The sequence below is a fragment of the Pinus tabuliformis genome, chromosome 2_2, assembly GCF_031772625.1.
Source record: "Pinus tabuliformis cultivar Carrire ecotype Pingquan chromosome 2_2, CPIR1, whole genome shotgun sequence".
Lineage (NCBI taxonomy): Eukaryota > Viridiplantae > Streptophyta > Pinopsida > Pinales > Pinaceae > Pinus > Pinus tabuliformis.
In genome coordinates this window covers 39331239-39346871 of record NC_142300.1, presented here as the reverse complement: position 1 = coordinate 39346871, position 15633 = coordinate 39331239, and the positions used below count along the sequence as shown (strand labels likewise).

At 37.3% G+C, this 15633-nt stretch overlaps 1 protein-coding gene across 1 annotated transcript in view; it reads left to right on the top strand.

The window, feature by feature from the left end:
• The first annotated feature begins 2076 nt into the window (after positions 1-2076).
• LOC149191395 (uncharacterized) overlaps positions 2077-15633 on the top strand; it is a 29576-nt gene continuing 16019 nt past the window's right edge. Inside the window, exon 1 of the mRNA XM_089404203.1 lies at positions 2077-3356. Within this exon, the coding sequence (XP_089260329.1) occupies positions 2898-3356 (459 nt within the window). The 5' untranslated portion in view covers positions 2077-2897. The remainder of the gene's footprint in view (positions 3357-15633) is intronic.

Sequence of the window (15633 nt, the reverse complement as noted above, 5' to 3'; positions counted from 1 at the left end):
CACCAATAATGGAAATATGTGCTCTATATGGGAGAGCACAAAGATGTTTTTATTTTTAATATAAAATTGATATTATATGATAAAATAAATAAACCTTAATTGGTTTGTCTTATATAAGGATGCACCAATGTGCCTAGGTATTAGAAATTCACTAGTTAGAAAATGTCTTTTTGTGCACCAATGAAAAAAATGTAAAGGTACATTAATTATGTAAACACACTGATGAGTTTCTTATAATTTTTTCAATAAATAAGTATTGTATTAGAAAATGGCTAAGCCTTAGTTGACACATCTTATATACTTACACATTGGTGTGCTTACGCTTTAAAGATGCATCGACAAGAGTTTTATCATGACACAATAAAATGACCTTTGGTGTGTTTATAGAGGTGACACACAACTACTTCTATCAGAGTGCATCAATAAGTTTTTGTAATTTTTAAAATAAAATTTTACATTAAATAAGAAAATGTTTAAAGTCATTTAATGCAATTTATATAGTAACATATATGTACTAACTATTTTAAGATGCTTTGATTAAAATATGCTTTGTATTTAAATTAAACCTTTATTATGGAATATAATAACGACCTCCACTGTGCATATTACAAGGATGCATTAGAGCATCATAGATGTGAGTGCATTAGGTTACCTAATATGATTTAAGTGTAATGGCCAAAAAAACCTCCATTGAACCTTCAACCACTCACCTTCGTTAACAACCCTCCAATATTAATGGACCAAGGAGAATCTTACTAGGGAGGTTTTGGAAAAATCTTAGTTAGAACGTGTTTTCCTTGCAATAAAGGGAGTATTGGTCCTCTTTTATGATCCTATTTACACATTTTGGCCCCCAACCTATAGATGTTGAAGGCTAGGTCGTGGCTAAATTCCCCATAAGGGTCCTTTCCATTATTAGCATATGCGCACAAAGGAAAACCACATAACACATGTCATAGTAAAACTTAAAGAAAACCACAATTATAAGGCATTATGTATGCATAAATGAGGAGGGGGTTGGCCGAAATGACAAATAAATAAAGTGCGCTTATTAAAGATGGAAAACTATAACAGTCTTAAAAACGATTTTTAAACTACCTAGAGTTGTAATACATGCAAAGTTACACCAAAAATTAAAAAAAGTCCAATGGAGAATAGATATGATTAAAGGTGATTAACCATGAAATAAAAGGGAATGTACAAAAAAAACCATTGACAAAGAAACATTCCAATAAATTTAATGTTAATTACATAAAAGAATAAAACTAAATTAAAAGTTTGAAAATCGTTTATTCAAAAGATATTAATAGGATCTCACCATTGAAATATGTAAGAGTGTTTTGTATTATCCTAAATTAATTTATTTATAAAATTATAAAGTATATATTCAATAATTATATTAATGATATATACAATATTATAAATTATTATTATTTTTTTCTACACAATTTTGTCAAAGAAATTTTTAGTATAGTTTTGATATTCTAAAACACTAAATATTAACATATCAACTAGAGATTTGACTCCAACCCTTTTTATTGCCATAATTTTGCCCCTAATATGAATTTTTCACCGGGATTCGGTGAAAAATTCTTTAAGAAATCTGATTGTGGGAGTGTTTAAATATTTATTTGATACCGGAAATGGGTTCAACACCATCAAAAAAACCTTGTAATACCCAAAATTCTAAGCTTAGCAACTATAACCTGGATTTTCGAATATTTCCATTAAATTTAATCAAAATCATACTGAAATTTCTATTATTTTTCAAACAAAATTATAACCTATTCAAACTACACACTTTTTATTTGCCATTCACATAACAATCAACAACTTAAATCAACCCATTAACATAAACTTCACATACAAATTTAAATTTAATTGCATCTCTAAAGAACTTAGTGTTATCCTCAAATACAATATCATATTTTATAAATCATCTTTTCTTTATAATTGGTTAATCACACGATTTTAAACAATATTGATTAAAATTTGAACTCTCCACTTTTCTCTTTATTCTTTCCGAGGGTTTTGATATTTTTTTCTCTTATACGATTTTCTGGATCACTCTTTAGATATCTCGTAATGCGACAATCAGTAAAATCACTAGACCGATCGCTCACAATCTGCCCCTCTTAGGCAGCCGGGTCGAGCTCAACATTTCGTAATCCAATCTAAACACTAAGAAAAATGTCATAAGGGCTTTCATGTCCTCCATATGACCGACCCCATCGGAAATCCGGAAGCCAATATTTCCCCTGTTATTCATCGTTTCCATTAATTATTTGTGGTTGCCGATAGATTTGCTTCGTTTGATTTGAGAGTGCGCAAAAGACGCTTTTCTCGGCTCTGTGTTCGTTTAATTTGGGGCTCCCTCAAGTTTTTGCGATGGTAGAGGATTCGATTTTGTTACCGCGCAGAGTTCAACGGCGTTTTCAGGTTATGCACACAGCATTTTCCTGAAGATAGAAGCAATCCTTATTCAATTCGTTGAACTAAAATAATGGCAGCTATTTGGTTCCTGCTCTGTCAATATTGATTTAACAAAAACTTGCCGCTCTTATTGATATTGAATAAGATTCACAAGGGAGTCTCAAGCCATTTAATAAACAGCCGGACAAGAAAATTTTGCGGGTCGGTTTCGTAATAGCAAGGTTCGAGCATTGGACTCGGATTTGTAGCTCACGGGCACTTGCTCAGGGTTTTTCTTTTAATCTTGGACACTGGAGGCTTTATTTTGTTTAAAATAAAAGGGAAAACCCTAAAGTGGCCAGGTGTCGGACGGGTTTTGAGCTTGTCACCTGTCGCTGGCAAATAAAAGAAAACCCTATCGGACTGGACTGTAAATGGCTCTTTGAAATGACCTAGGTCAAAGTCTGCAGGGGAGCAGGAAAAACATGGAGATAGAAAGCTCTGGAAGATCGATTGACAGGTCGAGGGAACTTGCCGTCAAGAAGGCCCGAATTGGGGAAGATGTGGAGAGGGAAAGAGACCATCGGGGGTTTCACCGTGTTATCGAACGGGAACGGTCTCTAGAGAGGCAGCCACAACGAGGCAGCCCCTTGCTGGAGAGGTTCAGGGCAATTGAAAGGGAGCGGGAACGGGAGGGAGATAGGCGGAGCAGAAGTTACGTTGATCACGATGATGACAGAATTGATAAAGACAGTGAAAGGGAAATAGTTGATTCTTCTTCACGAGGTGGGGGACAACAGGAGCTTGTTAGCCAGTATAAAACTGCACTTGGCGAGCTTACTATTAACTCCAAACCTATTATTACCAACTTGACAATTATTGCTGGAGAAAATATTCATGCCGCAAAGAGCATTGCGGCCACTGTTTGTGATAACATTCTCAAGGTAATTCGATTGTGGGCTTTTGCTTCAGTCCAGTTCTGCCAGAAGGCTGGCTTTTGTGTTTATTTACTCCCTTTTCCCGTTGTTGTTTGGTGTTTAGTTTTTCTGTTGCAAGTTCCTATGCCCATTACATAATTTTCAAAGGCTATCAGCTGTAGTAATTTATCCGATATGTTAGTATTCCAGAGACTGCGGACTATGATTATATACCAATTTACTGAAGGACAACTTTCTGTGTTGAACTTAGAAGGCTGCACATTTTACGCTATCTTAGAAAAAGCGTAGCAAAATAGAATGTTCGAAAATATTGTCCACAAGTCTGTATGCGGATATACGATTTGCTGTTACAAAAGACCTTTGACATGCAGTTTTGTAACAATTTATTTTATTTTATCTGTAGTTCTCCATCTTCATTGAACTCAGGAGGTGAACCTAGGTCGATCTACTGCGTTTGAGGGGTTTTACACTATTGCTGTTTGTTTGCTTAGATTTCCATTCTATTTTGAATTGAACTGCTCAAATGCTGGAAACAGAGTTTCAGTTGAGCAAATTTAAAATAAATTCTGAAAATCGTGCTATCATTTCCAAGAATATTCTAATTGCACGGTATTAATTTATCAGTTTCTAGTTTCAGCTGATAAGTTCTTCCATGATTTTTCATTTTTCATTTAGAAAAGTAAATAAAATCACCTAATGAAATTATTCTTGTAGTAAGCATTCATTAACTATTTCATTAATCTGATAAGAGACCCGTAAAAGGATTAGCAGATATTTGTCCAAGATTCAGATAAACATTTGTGCATGAAGTTTATTAATGTCAAGCAAGCTTAATTAAATTGGTTTCTACATGTTCAAGAAACATTATTGGATAGTAAGTTCTATCTTTTATAAAAAGCCTCTAAATGTAGACCACCAATATGTATTTTATTCCATTTGCTTATGTATTTTTTCTTGGAACTGACAGTACTTACTTACATCTTAATTTGTAAGTAGTATCTTCCATTATGGCAGTAGTGATCGAGGGAGCTTTCTGAATGAGGATACAAGGAGAATGTGGAACATTTGTTGAACCTTTGACACAATATCATTGGGAAGAAGAGAGCCAGATCTACAATCTTGGTCATATTGGCAACGAGAAAACAAAATTTGTGCAAATAATCTCCCCTAGATTTCCCAAAGTCATCAAGACGGGCTTCCAAGTGAGAATTGGGCAAGCTAGAAGAAACAAGATCAAAATGAACTTTCAAATAATAATAAATCAAACATCAATATCATATAATATTTTTGTTCTTCTCTTTGTTTGCTCTCTTTATTGAGAAATTGTTAGTTGGAACATTTTGAAAATCAATTTATTGCTTATTTTATTGTATGCTAAATCTTCCCTATTTTTTTGTTTGTATGCTAAATTTGCCTATTCTCTTAAACTTTAAGAATAAATATGATAATGTGATACTGAAAATATTTTTTTGACATGCTTATTGTTGCATTTTCTTTTTAAAGTACAATTGAAGTTTACTAATCTCACATCCAACAGTTTGAAAGTGTTGTCTTAAGCGATCGAATGCTAGAGTAGAGGGATTAGAATATTTTTTACGAAGGTTTTTATAAGATGGTTATTATGTTTAAAGGATGAGATAGGACTGTGTAATATCGGTGTAAGCAATGAACAATACAATCACATTGTCTCTAGAGTTGAACTTGGAAAGTCCACTACTGATTTTACAGAATGCTTGGTTACTAAATCATTAATTGTCACATATTCCAACTTCTTGTCAACAAGATGTCATTTAAACTTAGTGGGTATTACACTTGTTCTTGGATCCCTGTCCAATATAGGCAATTTTTTAATAATATAAATGGGCAAAATCAAATAAAATAACAGGTTTTCCTGGCTTCCAACCATGTCATCACCTCCAACATCGACAATTTAATAGTACAATCTTTGGCATAAAGTCATAGACCAAGCCTAGATTGTAGTGGTTGCAAGGCTTGATGAAAAGAGGTTTTTACCATACTGAGATATTGAAAATGTAGCGAGTAAAGGTCTTCTGGCTTGTGCCTTAGCCAGTGAAGACTTCGATTTGTCTTTCTCTAGCCATGAATGCGAACTCATGAGTCAGACTTCAGTTCGGGTGATTTTTCTTTGTTTGTTCATATTATTGGAATGATCACAATATAGCATGCAAAGAGTAGGAGCTTTAGTTACATGGATCTTCTTCAGTTTGACTATAGAACGAGGTGGCGGTTGCTAGTTCAGTTAGAGCTAAGTTAGTCTTCAGTGTTGATTGGAGAGAGAATGAGTTAAGACTCCAAGTGTTGATTCGGGAGAGAATCAGTTGGACTCTTAATTAACTTGCAATCAAGAACTCGAGTTCTAAAATTGAATAGAGCCTTATTTGCATGCTCAAATTGGGTTTATAAGAGGAGGACGAAGGCACATAATTCACACAAGTTTGTGATATCATCTTCTTGTGAAGAGCGCAAAATTGGGCATCATTTGTGTGCAAGGATTTAGGAGATTGTGTGCACGCAAATTGAGATCTCGTGTCTAAGAAAATAGGAATCACAAGTGTGCAAGGATACCCACCAATACCTGGTAGCATAAGTCATAGGAATGCCACGTAACCTCCAAATTGTGAGTTCTGGTTGTGAGTCCCGAGTTTGGTAGTGTATGGCTATACAATATTGTTGGACGTCATACATTGCCATTGTTGGCTATTGCTTGGATGCATGGCATGTGAAAATCACAACAGAGTTTGAAGTGCCAATTCAAGTTCACTTATTTCACTTATTCGATGCTTATCATTCTTTAATTTTATAAAAGTAAATAATACTTAATGACCAAATGTTTTATCTTCTCCTTGTAATGGTCTTTCCATCATCATTTAGTTTCTCATGTTGCTCCAACTGATAAAAACACTTGCCAGTGGAGGGGGGGGAGCTTAGCTTTCTCATTCCAAATATAATTATGCTTGTCAAATTTATGCAATGTCTACAATTTGTTCTTCTGTAAACTCTGCAACACTGTTAATTTTAGGTATGTTCTATGCTGGAGCAATTTATTTCAATTTTCACAGTTAGCTCAATATCTTTTCTAGATTAGCAATCACATCAGCATTAAAATAAACTGCAGATAGAACATAAACATAAATCGCTAAAGGACAAGCCAAGACAAGAGGACACAAGATGTGGCGTAGCCAGTGACAAACCCCAATGTGGGCAAACCCTTGCTCAATTCTTCTTAGAGGTTCTCAATAGTAAACAGTGAGAGAGATCGTACATTTACAATAGAAGTGCAACACTTTGACTTATCTAAATAAGAGCATAGGTCTCTATCAGAAGATGATACAGTGAGATTATGAGACATATTGCTTCAATGCTTCTCCAAGGTGACTCCTTAACCTATCGAGTGCGCATTTCGTCAACATGCGCACCTCACCGTGTTTGCACATCATCAAATGTTGGTCTCATCAAGCTTCATTAATCATTGACTATGGTTATAGTTAATGAAGCGTGATGAGCCAAATATAGTGATGAGGGTGTAGCATATGACGATATGCAGCACAAGATAGGTGGAGTTACCTTGGAGAATCAGTGGAACCAACATTGTCTTCAACTGATCTTCGTGTATCATCTTCTTAGAGATGATCTTTCCTTATCTAGATAACTAAAGTGTTGACTTCTGTTGATAAACCTACTTCTCTCTCTCTCTCGCTCTCTCCGAACTATTGAAGAACATATAAGAAGAATGGGTCAAGGCTTTCCCACATAGGGGTTTGTCCCTGGCTAGCGCCACATTTGTATCCTCTTTCTTGGCATTGTCTTTTGCGAGATGGTATGTTCTATCTCAGTTTACTTTATTTGAGTGAGGCATAATCTGGAAAAGATATGGAGCTTCAGTGAAAATTGAAATAAATTGTCTCAAATCATAAACATACCTACGGGTTTACATGGTATCAAAGTCGAGTTGAAGATAACCCAAGCAAGAGTGAGCAACACCTAACTCAATGGAAAGGACAAAAGTCATTGGATTCCTCATTCCTCTTCAAATTCACTAAGGGTGAATTCGAAGCAGAGAAAATTACAGAGTGGCCAACGGAATATGGCTAGGTAAAGATCACTTCATTGGAGAGGATCTCATCTCGAAGGAAAGGCAGGTAACTAGTTCGGCCATATGCAAGGAGTTTTCAATGTCAGGGACAATCACTTGATTATTATTACAATCATTCCAGGGACATCTTCAATGATCAAGGAGTGACAGGTAATGCAGATCACTAAGGAAATGGCCGATTCTTCATAGAAAGCAAGGAACCCCAGGTATGAAGAATCAAATGTTGTTTTTGATAAGATAAAGAAGCGTTATCTTGTATTGGCCCTCTCCTTCAGATTCTTTGGGAATCTGGCTTATAGATTGTAGTGCTTCCAAGGCACTTCATTGGATGGATGGGTGGACTCTCTAATTTTGTAGAGGTGGAAAACAATCGTGGGATTATACTTGGAGCCGATGCCACCTATCTCGGAAAGGGTGTAGGGAATGTTAACTCTCAATTGAGTAAGGGTAACTCGATTCATTTACAAATCTCGTTTATGTACTTGATCGCAAGAAGAACTTGGTGTCCATCTCGGAAATGGAAGTCAAAGATTTCAGGGTGGCATTCATCAAATGGAAAGGTACGTGTTAAAAAATTATAATTTTCAATGATGCTTTTTCTCATGGGTTCAGGGTTGGCAACTTTGTATCAAGTTGCAGATGGTCCATTGGGGATCATGTCAATTGACATATCGCATCTATAACACTGGAGGTCTACTTATGGGGCCCTACTTGATGTGAGTCAAATGGTGTTAGGGATGTCTGATTCAAGTAGAGCATGAAGGTACATGTTGAGTTGTACCAAAGGAAAATCTTATCAGGACCATTCCTCCTCATGCAGCAGGTCCATAGGTTTGGAACAACTCGAGGAGTTTGAGATTCATGATCGGGGATCTCATGTATACAAGTGGAAGAAGCCTCTATGGCTCGAAGCAAAACACCCAGGCGTAGTATGAGAGGATTGATAACTCTCTGTTGAAGCTGAGATTCACTAGGAGTGAAAACGATCCAAACCATTACCCGAAGGTTGTGGATCATCGACCTCTATACCGACACCTTATGAGGAAGACCTATTTCTGACAGGTGCAGAACCCTCATTTGCAGAAGTAAGAGGGAGTTGGATTCGGATGTTGAATGATAAATTGCAAGCCTGTGACACCTCGAGGATCTTAACTTTCAGAGTTATATGGAAGTGATGTCGGACCAGATTTCTCAAATGCCTCCGGGTTTCTTTAAATCATTGGCGCTTGATGTTCTTGGTGAACTTCTGTCCGAGACATATGTTTTCAGTTCTCATGGTGGAGCTCATATTTGGTTGACCCTACTGGACTGGACTGCTAAAGGCTCTTTGAAATACCTAGGTCACAATCTTCATGGATGGAGATACACTGCTGGAAATATGAAATCGCATGATTATTCGAATGCTGACTGGGCTCAGTAGTGTGGAGGATCACTAGAGGCTTCTCATGCTGGTTCTCTTTGGAACTGCTATGATCTCATGGATGAGGTAGGAATCAGAAGTCGGTTGCTATGTGCACGGGACGAATACATAGCACGAGTATGATCTGTGTGAAGCTGCATCTACAGAAGCTCTTAAGTGAGCTGATTCTTATACACAGGTGGGGAAGCACCAGCTTGTGAGCCAGTGAAACTGCACTTGGCGAGATATTAATCCAAACCTATTATTACCAACTTGACAATTATTGCTGGAGAAAATATTCACGCAGCAAAGAGCATTGCGGCCACTGTTTGTGATAACATTCTCAAGGTAATTCGATTGTGGGCTTTTGCTTCAGTCCAGTTCTGCCAGAAGGCTGGCTTTTGTGTTTATTTACTCCCTTTTCCCGTTGTTGTTTGGTGTTTAGTTTTGCTGTTGCAAGTTCCTATGCCCATTACATAATTTTCAAAGGCTATCAGTATTTTTGCTGTAGTAATTTATTCGATATGTTAGTATTCCAGAGACTGCGGACTATGATTATATACCAATTTACTGAAGGACAACTTTCTGTGTTGAACTTAGAAGGCTGCACATTTTACGCTATCTTAGAAAAAGCGTAGCAAAATAGAATGTTCGAAAATATTGTCCACAAGTCTGTATGCGGATATACGATTTGCTGTTACAAAAGACCTTTGACATGCAGTTTTGTAACAATTTATTTTATTTTATCTGTAGTTCTCCATCTTCATTGAACTCAGGAGGTGAACCTAGGTCGATCTACTGCGTTTGAGGGGTTTTACACTATTGCTGTTTGTTTGCTTAGATTTCCATTCTAATTTGAATTGAACTGCTCAAATGCTGGAAACAGAGTTTCAGATGAGCAAATTTAAAATAAATTCTGAAAATCGTGCTATCATTTCCAAGAATATTCTAATTGCACGGTATTAATTTATCAGTTTCTAGTTTCAGCTGATAAGTTCTTCCATGATTTTTCATTTTTCATTTAGAAAAGTAAATAAAATCACCTAATGAAATTATTCTTGTAGTAAGCATTCATTAACTATTTCATTAATCTGATAAGAGACCCGTAAAAGGATTAGCAGATATTTGTCCAAGATTCAGATAAACATTTGTGCATGAAGTTTATTAATGTCAAGCAAGCTTAATTAAATTGGTTCTCTACATGTTCAAGAAACATTATTGGATAGTAAGTTCTATCTTTTATAAAAAGCCTCTAAATGTAGACCCAAATATGTATTTTATTCCATTTGCTTATGTATTTTTTCTTGGAACTGACAGTACTTACTTACATCTTAATTTGTAAGTAGTATCTTCCATTATGGCAGTAGTGATCGAGGGAGCTTTCTGAATGAGGATACAAGGAGAATGTGGAACATTTGTTGAACCTTTGACACAATATCATTGGGAAGAGGAGAGCCAGATCTACAATCATTGGTCATATTGGCAACGAGAAAACAAAATTTGTGCAAATAAATCCCCTAGATTTCCCAAAGTCATCAAGACGGGCTTCCAAGTGAGAATTGGGCAAGCTAGAAGAAACAAGATCAAAATGAACTTTCAAATAATAATAAATCAAACATCAATATCATATAATATTTTTGTTCTTCTCTTTGTTTGCTCTCTTTATTGAGAAATTGTTAGTTGGAACATTTTGAAAATCAATTTATTGCTTATTTTATTGTATGCTAAATCTTCCCTATTTTTTTGTTTGTATGCTAAATTTGCCTATTCTCTTAAAGTTTAAGAATAAATATGATAATGTGATACTGAAAATATTTTTTTGACATGCTTATTGTTGCATTTTCTTTTAAAGTACAATTGAAGTTTACTAATCTCACATCCAACAGTTTGAAAGTGTTGTCTTAAGCGATCGAATGCTAGAGTAGAGGGATTAGAATATTTTTTACGAAGGTTTTTATAAGATGGTTATTATGTTTAAAGGATGAGATAGGACTGTGTAATATCGGTGTAAGCAATGAACAATACAATCACATTGTCTCTAGAGTTGACACTTTGGAAAGTCCACTACTGATTTTGCTGTTAATGCTTGGTTACTAAATCATTAATTGCATATTCCAACTTCTTGTGAATGAAGATGTCATTTAAAACTTAGTGGGTATTACACTTGTTCTTGGATCCCTGTCCAATATAGGCAATTTTTTAATAATATAAATGGGCAAAATCAAATAAAATAACAGGTTTTCCTGGCTTCCAACCATGTCATCACCTCCAACATCGACAATTTAATAGTACAATCTTTGGCATAAAGTCATAGACCAAGCCTAGATTGTAGTGGTTGCAAGGCTTGATGAAAAGAGGTTTTTACCATACTTGAGACTATTGAAAATGTAGCGAGTAAAGGTCTTCTGGCTTGTGCCTTAGCCAGTGAAGACTTCGATTTGTCTTTCTCTAGCCATGAATGCGAACTCATGAGTCAGACTTCAGTTCGGGTGATTTTTCTTTGTTTGTTCATATTATTGGAATGATCACCAAGATAGCATGCAAAGAGTAGGAGCTTTAGTTACATGGAGTCTTCTTCAGTTTGACTATAGAACGAGGTGGCGGTTGCTAGTTCAGTTAGAGCTAAGTTAGTCTTCAGTGTTGATTGGAGAGAGAATGAGTTAAGACTCCAAGTGTTGATTCGGGAGAGAATCAGTTGGACTCTTAATTAACTTGCAATCAAGAACTCGAGTTCTAAAATTGAATAGAGCCTTATTTGCATGCTCAAATTGGGTTTATAAAGAGGAGGACGAAGGCACATAATTCACACAAGTTTGTGATATCATCATTCTTGTGAAGAGCGCAAAATTGGGCATCATTTGTGTGCAAGGATTTAGGAGATTGTGTGCACGCAAAATTGAGATCTCGTGTCCTAAGAAATAGGAATCACAAGTGTGCAAGGATACCCACACAATACCTGGTAGCATAAGTCATAGGAATGCCAACGTAAACCTCCAAATTGTGAGTTCTGGTTGTGAGTCCCGAGTTTGGTAGTGTATGGCTATCCACAATATTGTTGGACGCTCATACATTGCCATTGTTGGCTATTGCTTGGATGCATGGCATGTGGAAAATCACAACAGAGTTTGAAGTGCCAATTCAAGTTCACTTATTTCACTTATTCAATGCTTATCATTCTTTAATTTTATAAAAGTAAATAATACTTAATGACCAAATGTTTTATCTTCTCCTTGTAATGGTCTTTCCATCATCATTTAGTCTTCTCATGTTGCTCCAACTGATAAAAACACTTGCCAGTGGAGGGGGAGCTTAGCTTTCTCATTCCAAATATAATTATGCTTGTCAAATTTATGCAATGTCTACAATTTGTTCTTCTGTAAACTCTGCAACACTGTTAATTTTAGGTATGTTCTATGCTTGGAGCAATTTATTTCAATTTTCACAGTTAGCTCAATATCTTTTCTAGATTAGCAATCACATCAGCATTAAAATAAACTGCAGATAGAACATAAACATAAATCGCTAAAGACAAGCCAAGACAAGAGGACACAAGATGTGGCGCTAGCCAGTGACAAACCCCAATGTGGGGAAACCCTTGATCAATTCTTCTTATATGTTCCTCAATAGTTAAACAGAGAGAAAGATAGTACATTTACAATAGAAGTCAACACTTTGACTTATCTAGATAAGAGCATAGATCATCTCTAAGAAGATGATACATGAGATTAGTTGAAGACATGTTGCTTCAACTGATTCTCCAAGGTGACTCCTTCACCTATCGTTGTGCTGCATTTCGTCATCATGCTGCACCTCACCGTGCTGCACCCATCATCACTATGTTGCGTCTCATCACGCTTCATTAATCATGACTATGGTATAGTTAATGAAGCGTGATGAGACACAACATAGTGATGATGGGTGTAGCATGATGACGAAATGCAGCACAACGATAGGTGGAGTCACCTTGGAGAATCAGTTGAAGCAACATGTCTTCAACTGATCTCATGTATCATCTTCTTAGAGATGATCTATTCTCTTATCTAGATAAGTCAAAGTGTTGACTTCTGTTGTAAACCTACTATCTCTCTCTCTCTCTCTCTCTGCCGAACTATTGAAGAACATATAAGAAGAATTGATCAAGGGTTTCCCCACATTGGGGTTTGTCCCTGGCTAGCGCCACATCTTGTATCCTCTTGTCTTGGCTTGTCTTTTGCGATTTATGTTTATGTTCTATCTGCAGTTTACTTTAATGTTGATGTGATTGCTAATCTGGAAAAGATATGGAGCTAACTGTGAAAATTGAAATAAATTGCTCTAAGCATAGAACATACCTAAAATTAACATGGTATCAGAGTCGAGGTGAAGATAATGCCCAAGCAAGAGTGAAAGAGCAATCACCGAAGACAGCTGGAAAAGGACAAAAGGATCAATGGATTCCTCATTCCTCTTCAAATTCACCAAGGGTGAAGTCGAAGCAGAGAATATTATCAGAGTGGCGCAACGGAATATGGCCTACCTAAAGATCACTTCATTGGACGACCGGATCTCAGGGTGGAAGGAAAGGCAGATAACTAGTTCGGCCATTATGCGAAGGAGTGTCTGAATGGCAGGGACACATCACTTGATGATGATAACAATCATTCCAGGGACATCTTCAATGATCAAAGGAGTGACAGGTAATGCAGATCATTAAGGAAATGGCCGATTCTTCATAGAAAGCAAGGAACCCCAGGTATGAAGAATCAAATGTTGTTTTTGATAAGATAAAGAAGCGTTATCTTGTATTGGCCCTCTCCTTCAGATTCTTTGGGAATCTGGCTTATAGATTGTAGTGCTTCAAGGCACTTCATTGGATGGATGGGTGCACTCTCTAATTTTGTAGAGGTGGAAACAATCGTGGGATTATACTTGGAGCCGATGCCACCTATCTCGGAAAGGGTGTAGGGAATGTTAACTCTCAATTGAGTAAGGGTAACTCGATTCATTTACAAAATCTCGTTTATGTACTTGATCGCAAGAAGAACTTGGTGTCCATCTCGGAAATGGAAGTCAAAGATTTCAGGGTGGCATTCATCAATGGAAAGGTACGTGTTAAAAAAATTATAATTTTCAAAGATGCTTTTTCTCATGGGTTCAGGGTTGGCAATTTGTATCAAGTTGCAAGATGGTCCATTGGGGATCATGTCAATTGACATATCGCATCTATAACACTGGAGGTCTACTTATGGGGCCCTACTTGATGTGAGTCAAATGGTGATAGGGATGTCTGAATTCAAGTAGAGCATGAAGGTACATGTCTGAGTTGTACCAAAGGAAAATCTTATCAGGGGACCATTCCCCTCATGCAGCAGGTCCATAGGATTGGAACAACTCGAGGAGTTTGAGATTCATGATCGGGGATCTCATGTATACAAGTGGAAGAAAGCCCTCTATGGCTCGAAGCAAAACACCCCAGGCGTAGTATGAGAGGATTGATAACTCTCTGATGAAGCTGAGATTCACTAGGAGTGAAACCGATCCAAACCATTACCCGAAGGTTGTGGATGATAGACCTCTCATACCGACACCTTATGAGGACGACCTATTTTGACAGGTGCAGACCCTCTCATTTGCAGAAGTAAGAGGGAGTTGGATTCCGGATGTTGAATGATAAATTGCAAGCCTGTGACTACCTCGAGGATCTTAACTTTCAGAAGTTATATGGAAGTGATGTCGGACCAGATTTGGGAAATGCCTCCGAGTTTCATAAACTCATTCGCGTTGATGTTCTTGGTGAACTTCTGTCCAGACATATGTTTTGCAGTTAGCATGGTGAGCTCATATTTGGTTGAGCCTCACTGGATTGGTGCTAAGAATCTTTTGAGATATCTTTGGGGCACAATCTCTCATGGATTGAGATACACTGCTGGAAATATGAAATTGCATGATTATTCGAATGCTGACTGGGCAGGCAGTGTGGAGGATCACTAGAGAACTTCTCAGTGCTGGTTCTCTTTGGATTCTGCTTTGATATCATGGATGAGTAGGAAGCAGAAGTCGGTTGCTATAAGCACCGCCGAGACCGAATACATAGCTACGAGTATGATCTCGTGTGAAGCTGCATGGTTGCAGAAGCTCTTAAGTGAGCTGTTTGTACACATGATGAATACCACTGTGATTCTCTGTGACAACCAGAGGGGGGATTTGATTATTGAGGAATCCCGTATTCGATGATTGCTCTAGCAGATAGACATCAGATATTGCCTTATCTGCGATATGGTAAGTTGATGAGCGAGGAGGCTCCATTGCATTGAGACTGATGTACAAGTCGCAGACATTTTGTCAAAGCCTTGGGGAAAGGTCAAATCTGTGACTTTCCCGAACGACTTGGAGTCATTGAGAGACCTTCTTATAAGGGTCTTGCATGTTGCATGCATTGAGCTCTGGGAGCTCTGGGGGGCTTGGGGTACTTACTGGAGCAACATACGACCACAGGGCGACTCACCCTCCCCTGGTGGTGCGCTATGAACAGGATGATTAGTTCTTCTGTGGGTCGGGATGATTAGTTCTCCTATGGCAACTGTGGAACAGGATGATTAGTTCTCTGTGGGCCAGGATGATTAGTTCTCCCGTGGCAACTATGGAACAGGATGATTAGTTCTCCTGTGGGCCAGGATGATTTGTTCTCCGTGGCGACTATGGAACATGATGATTAGTTCTCTTGTGGGCCAGGATGATTTGTTCTCCGTGGCGACTGTGGAATAGGATGATTAGTTCTCCTGTGGGCTAGG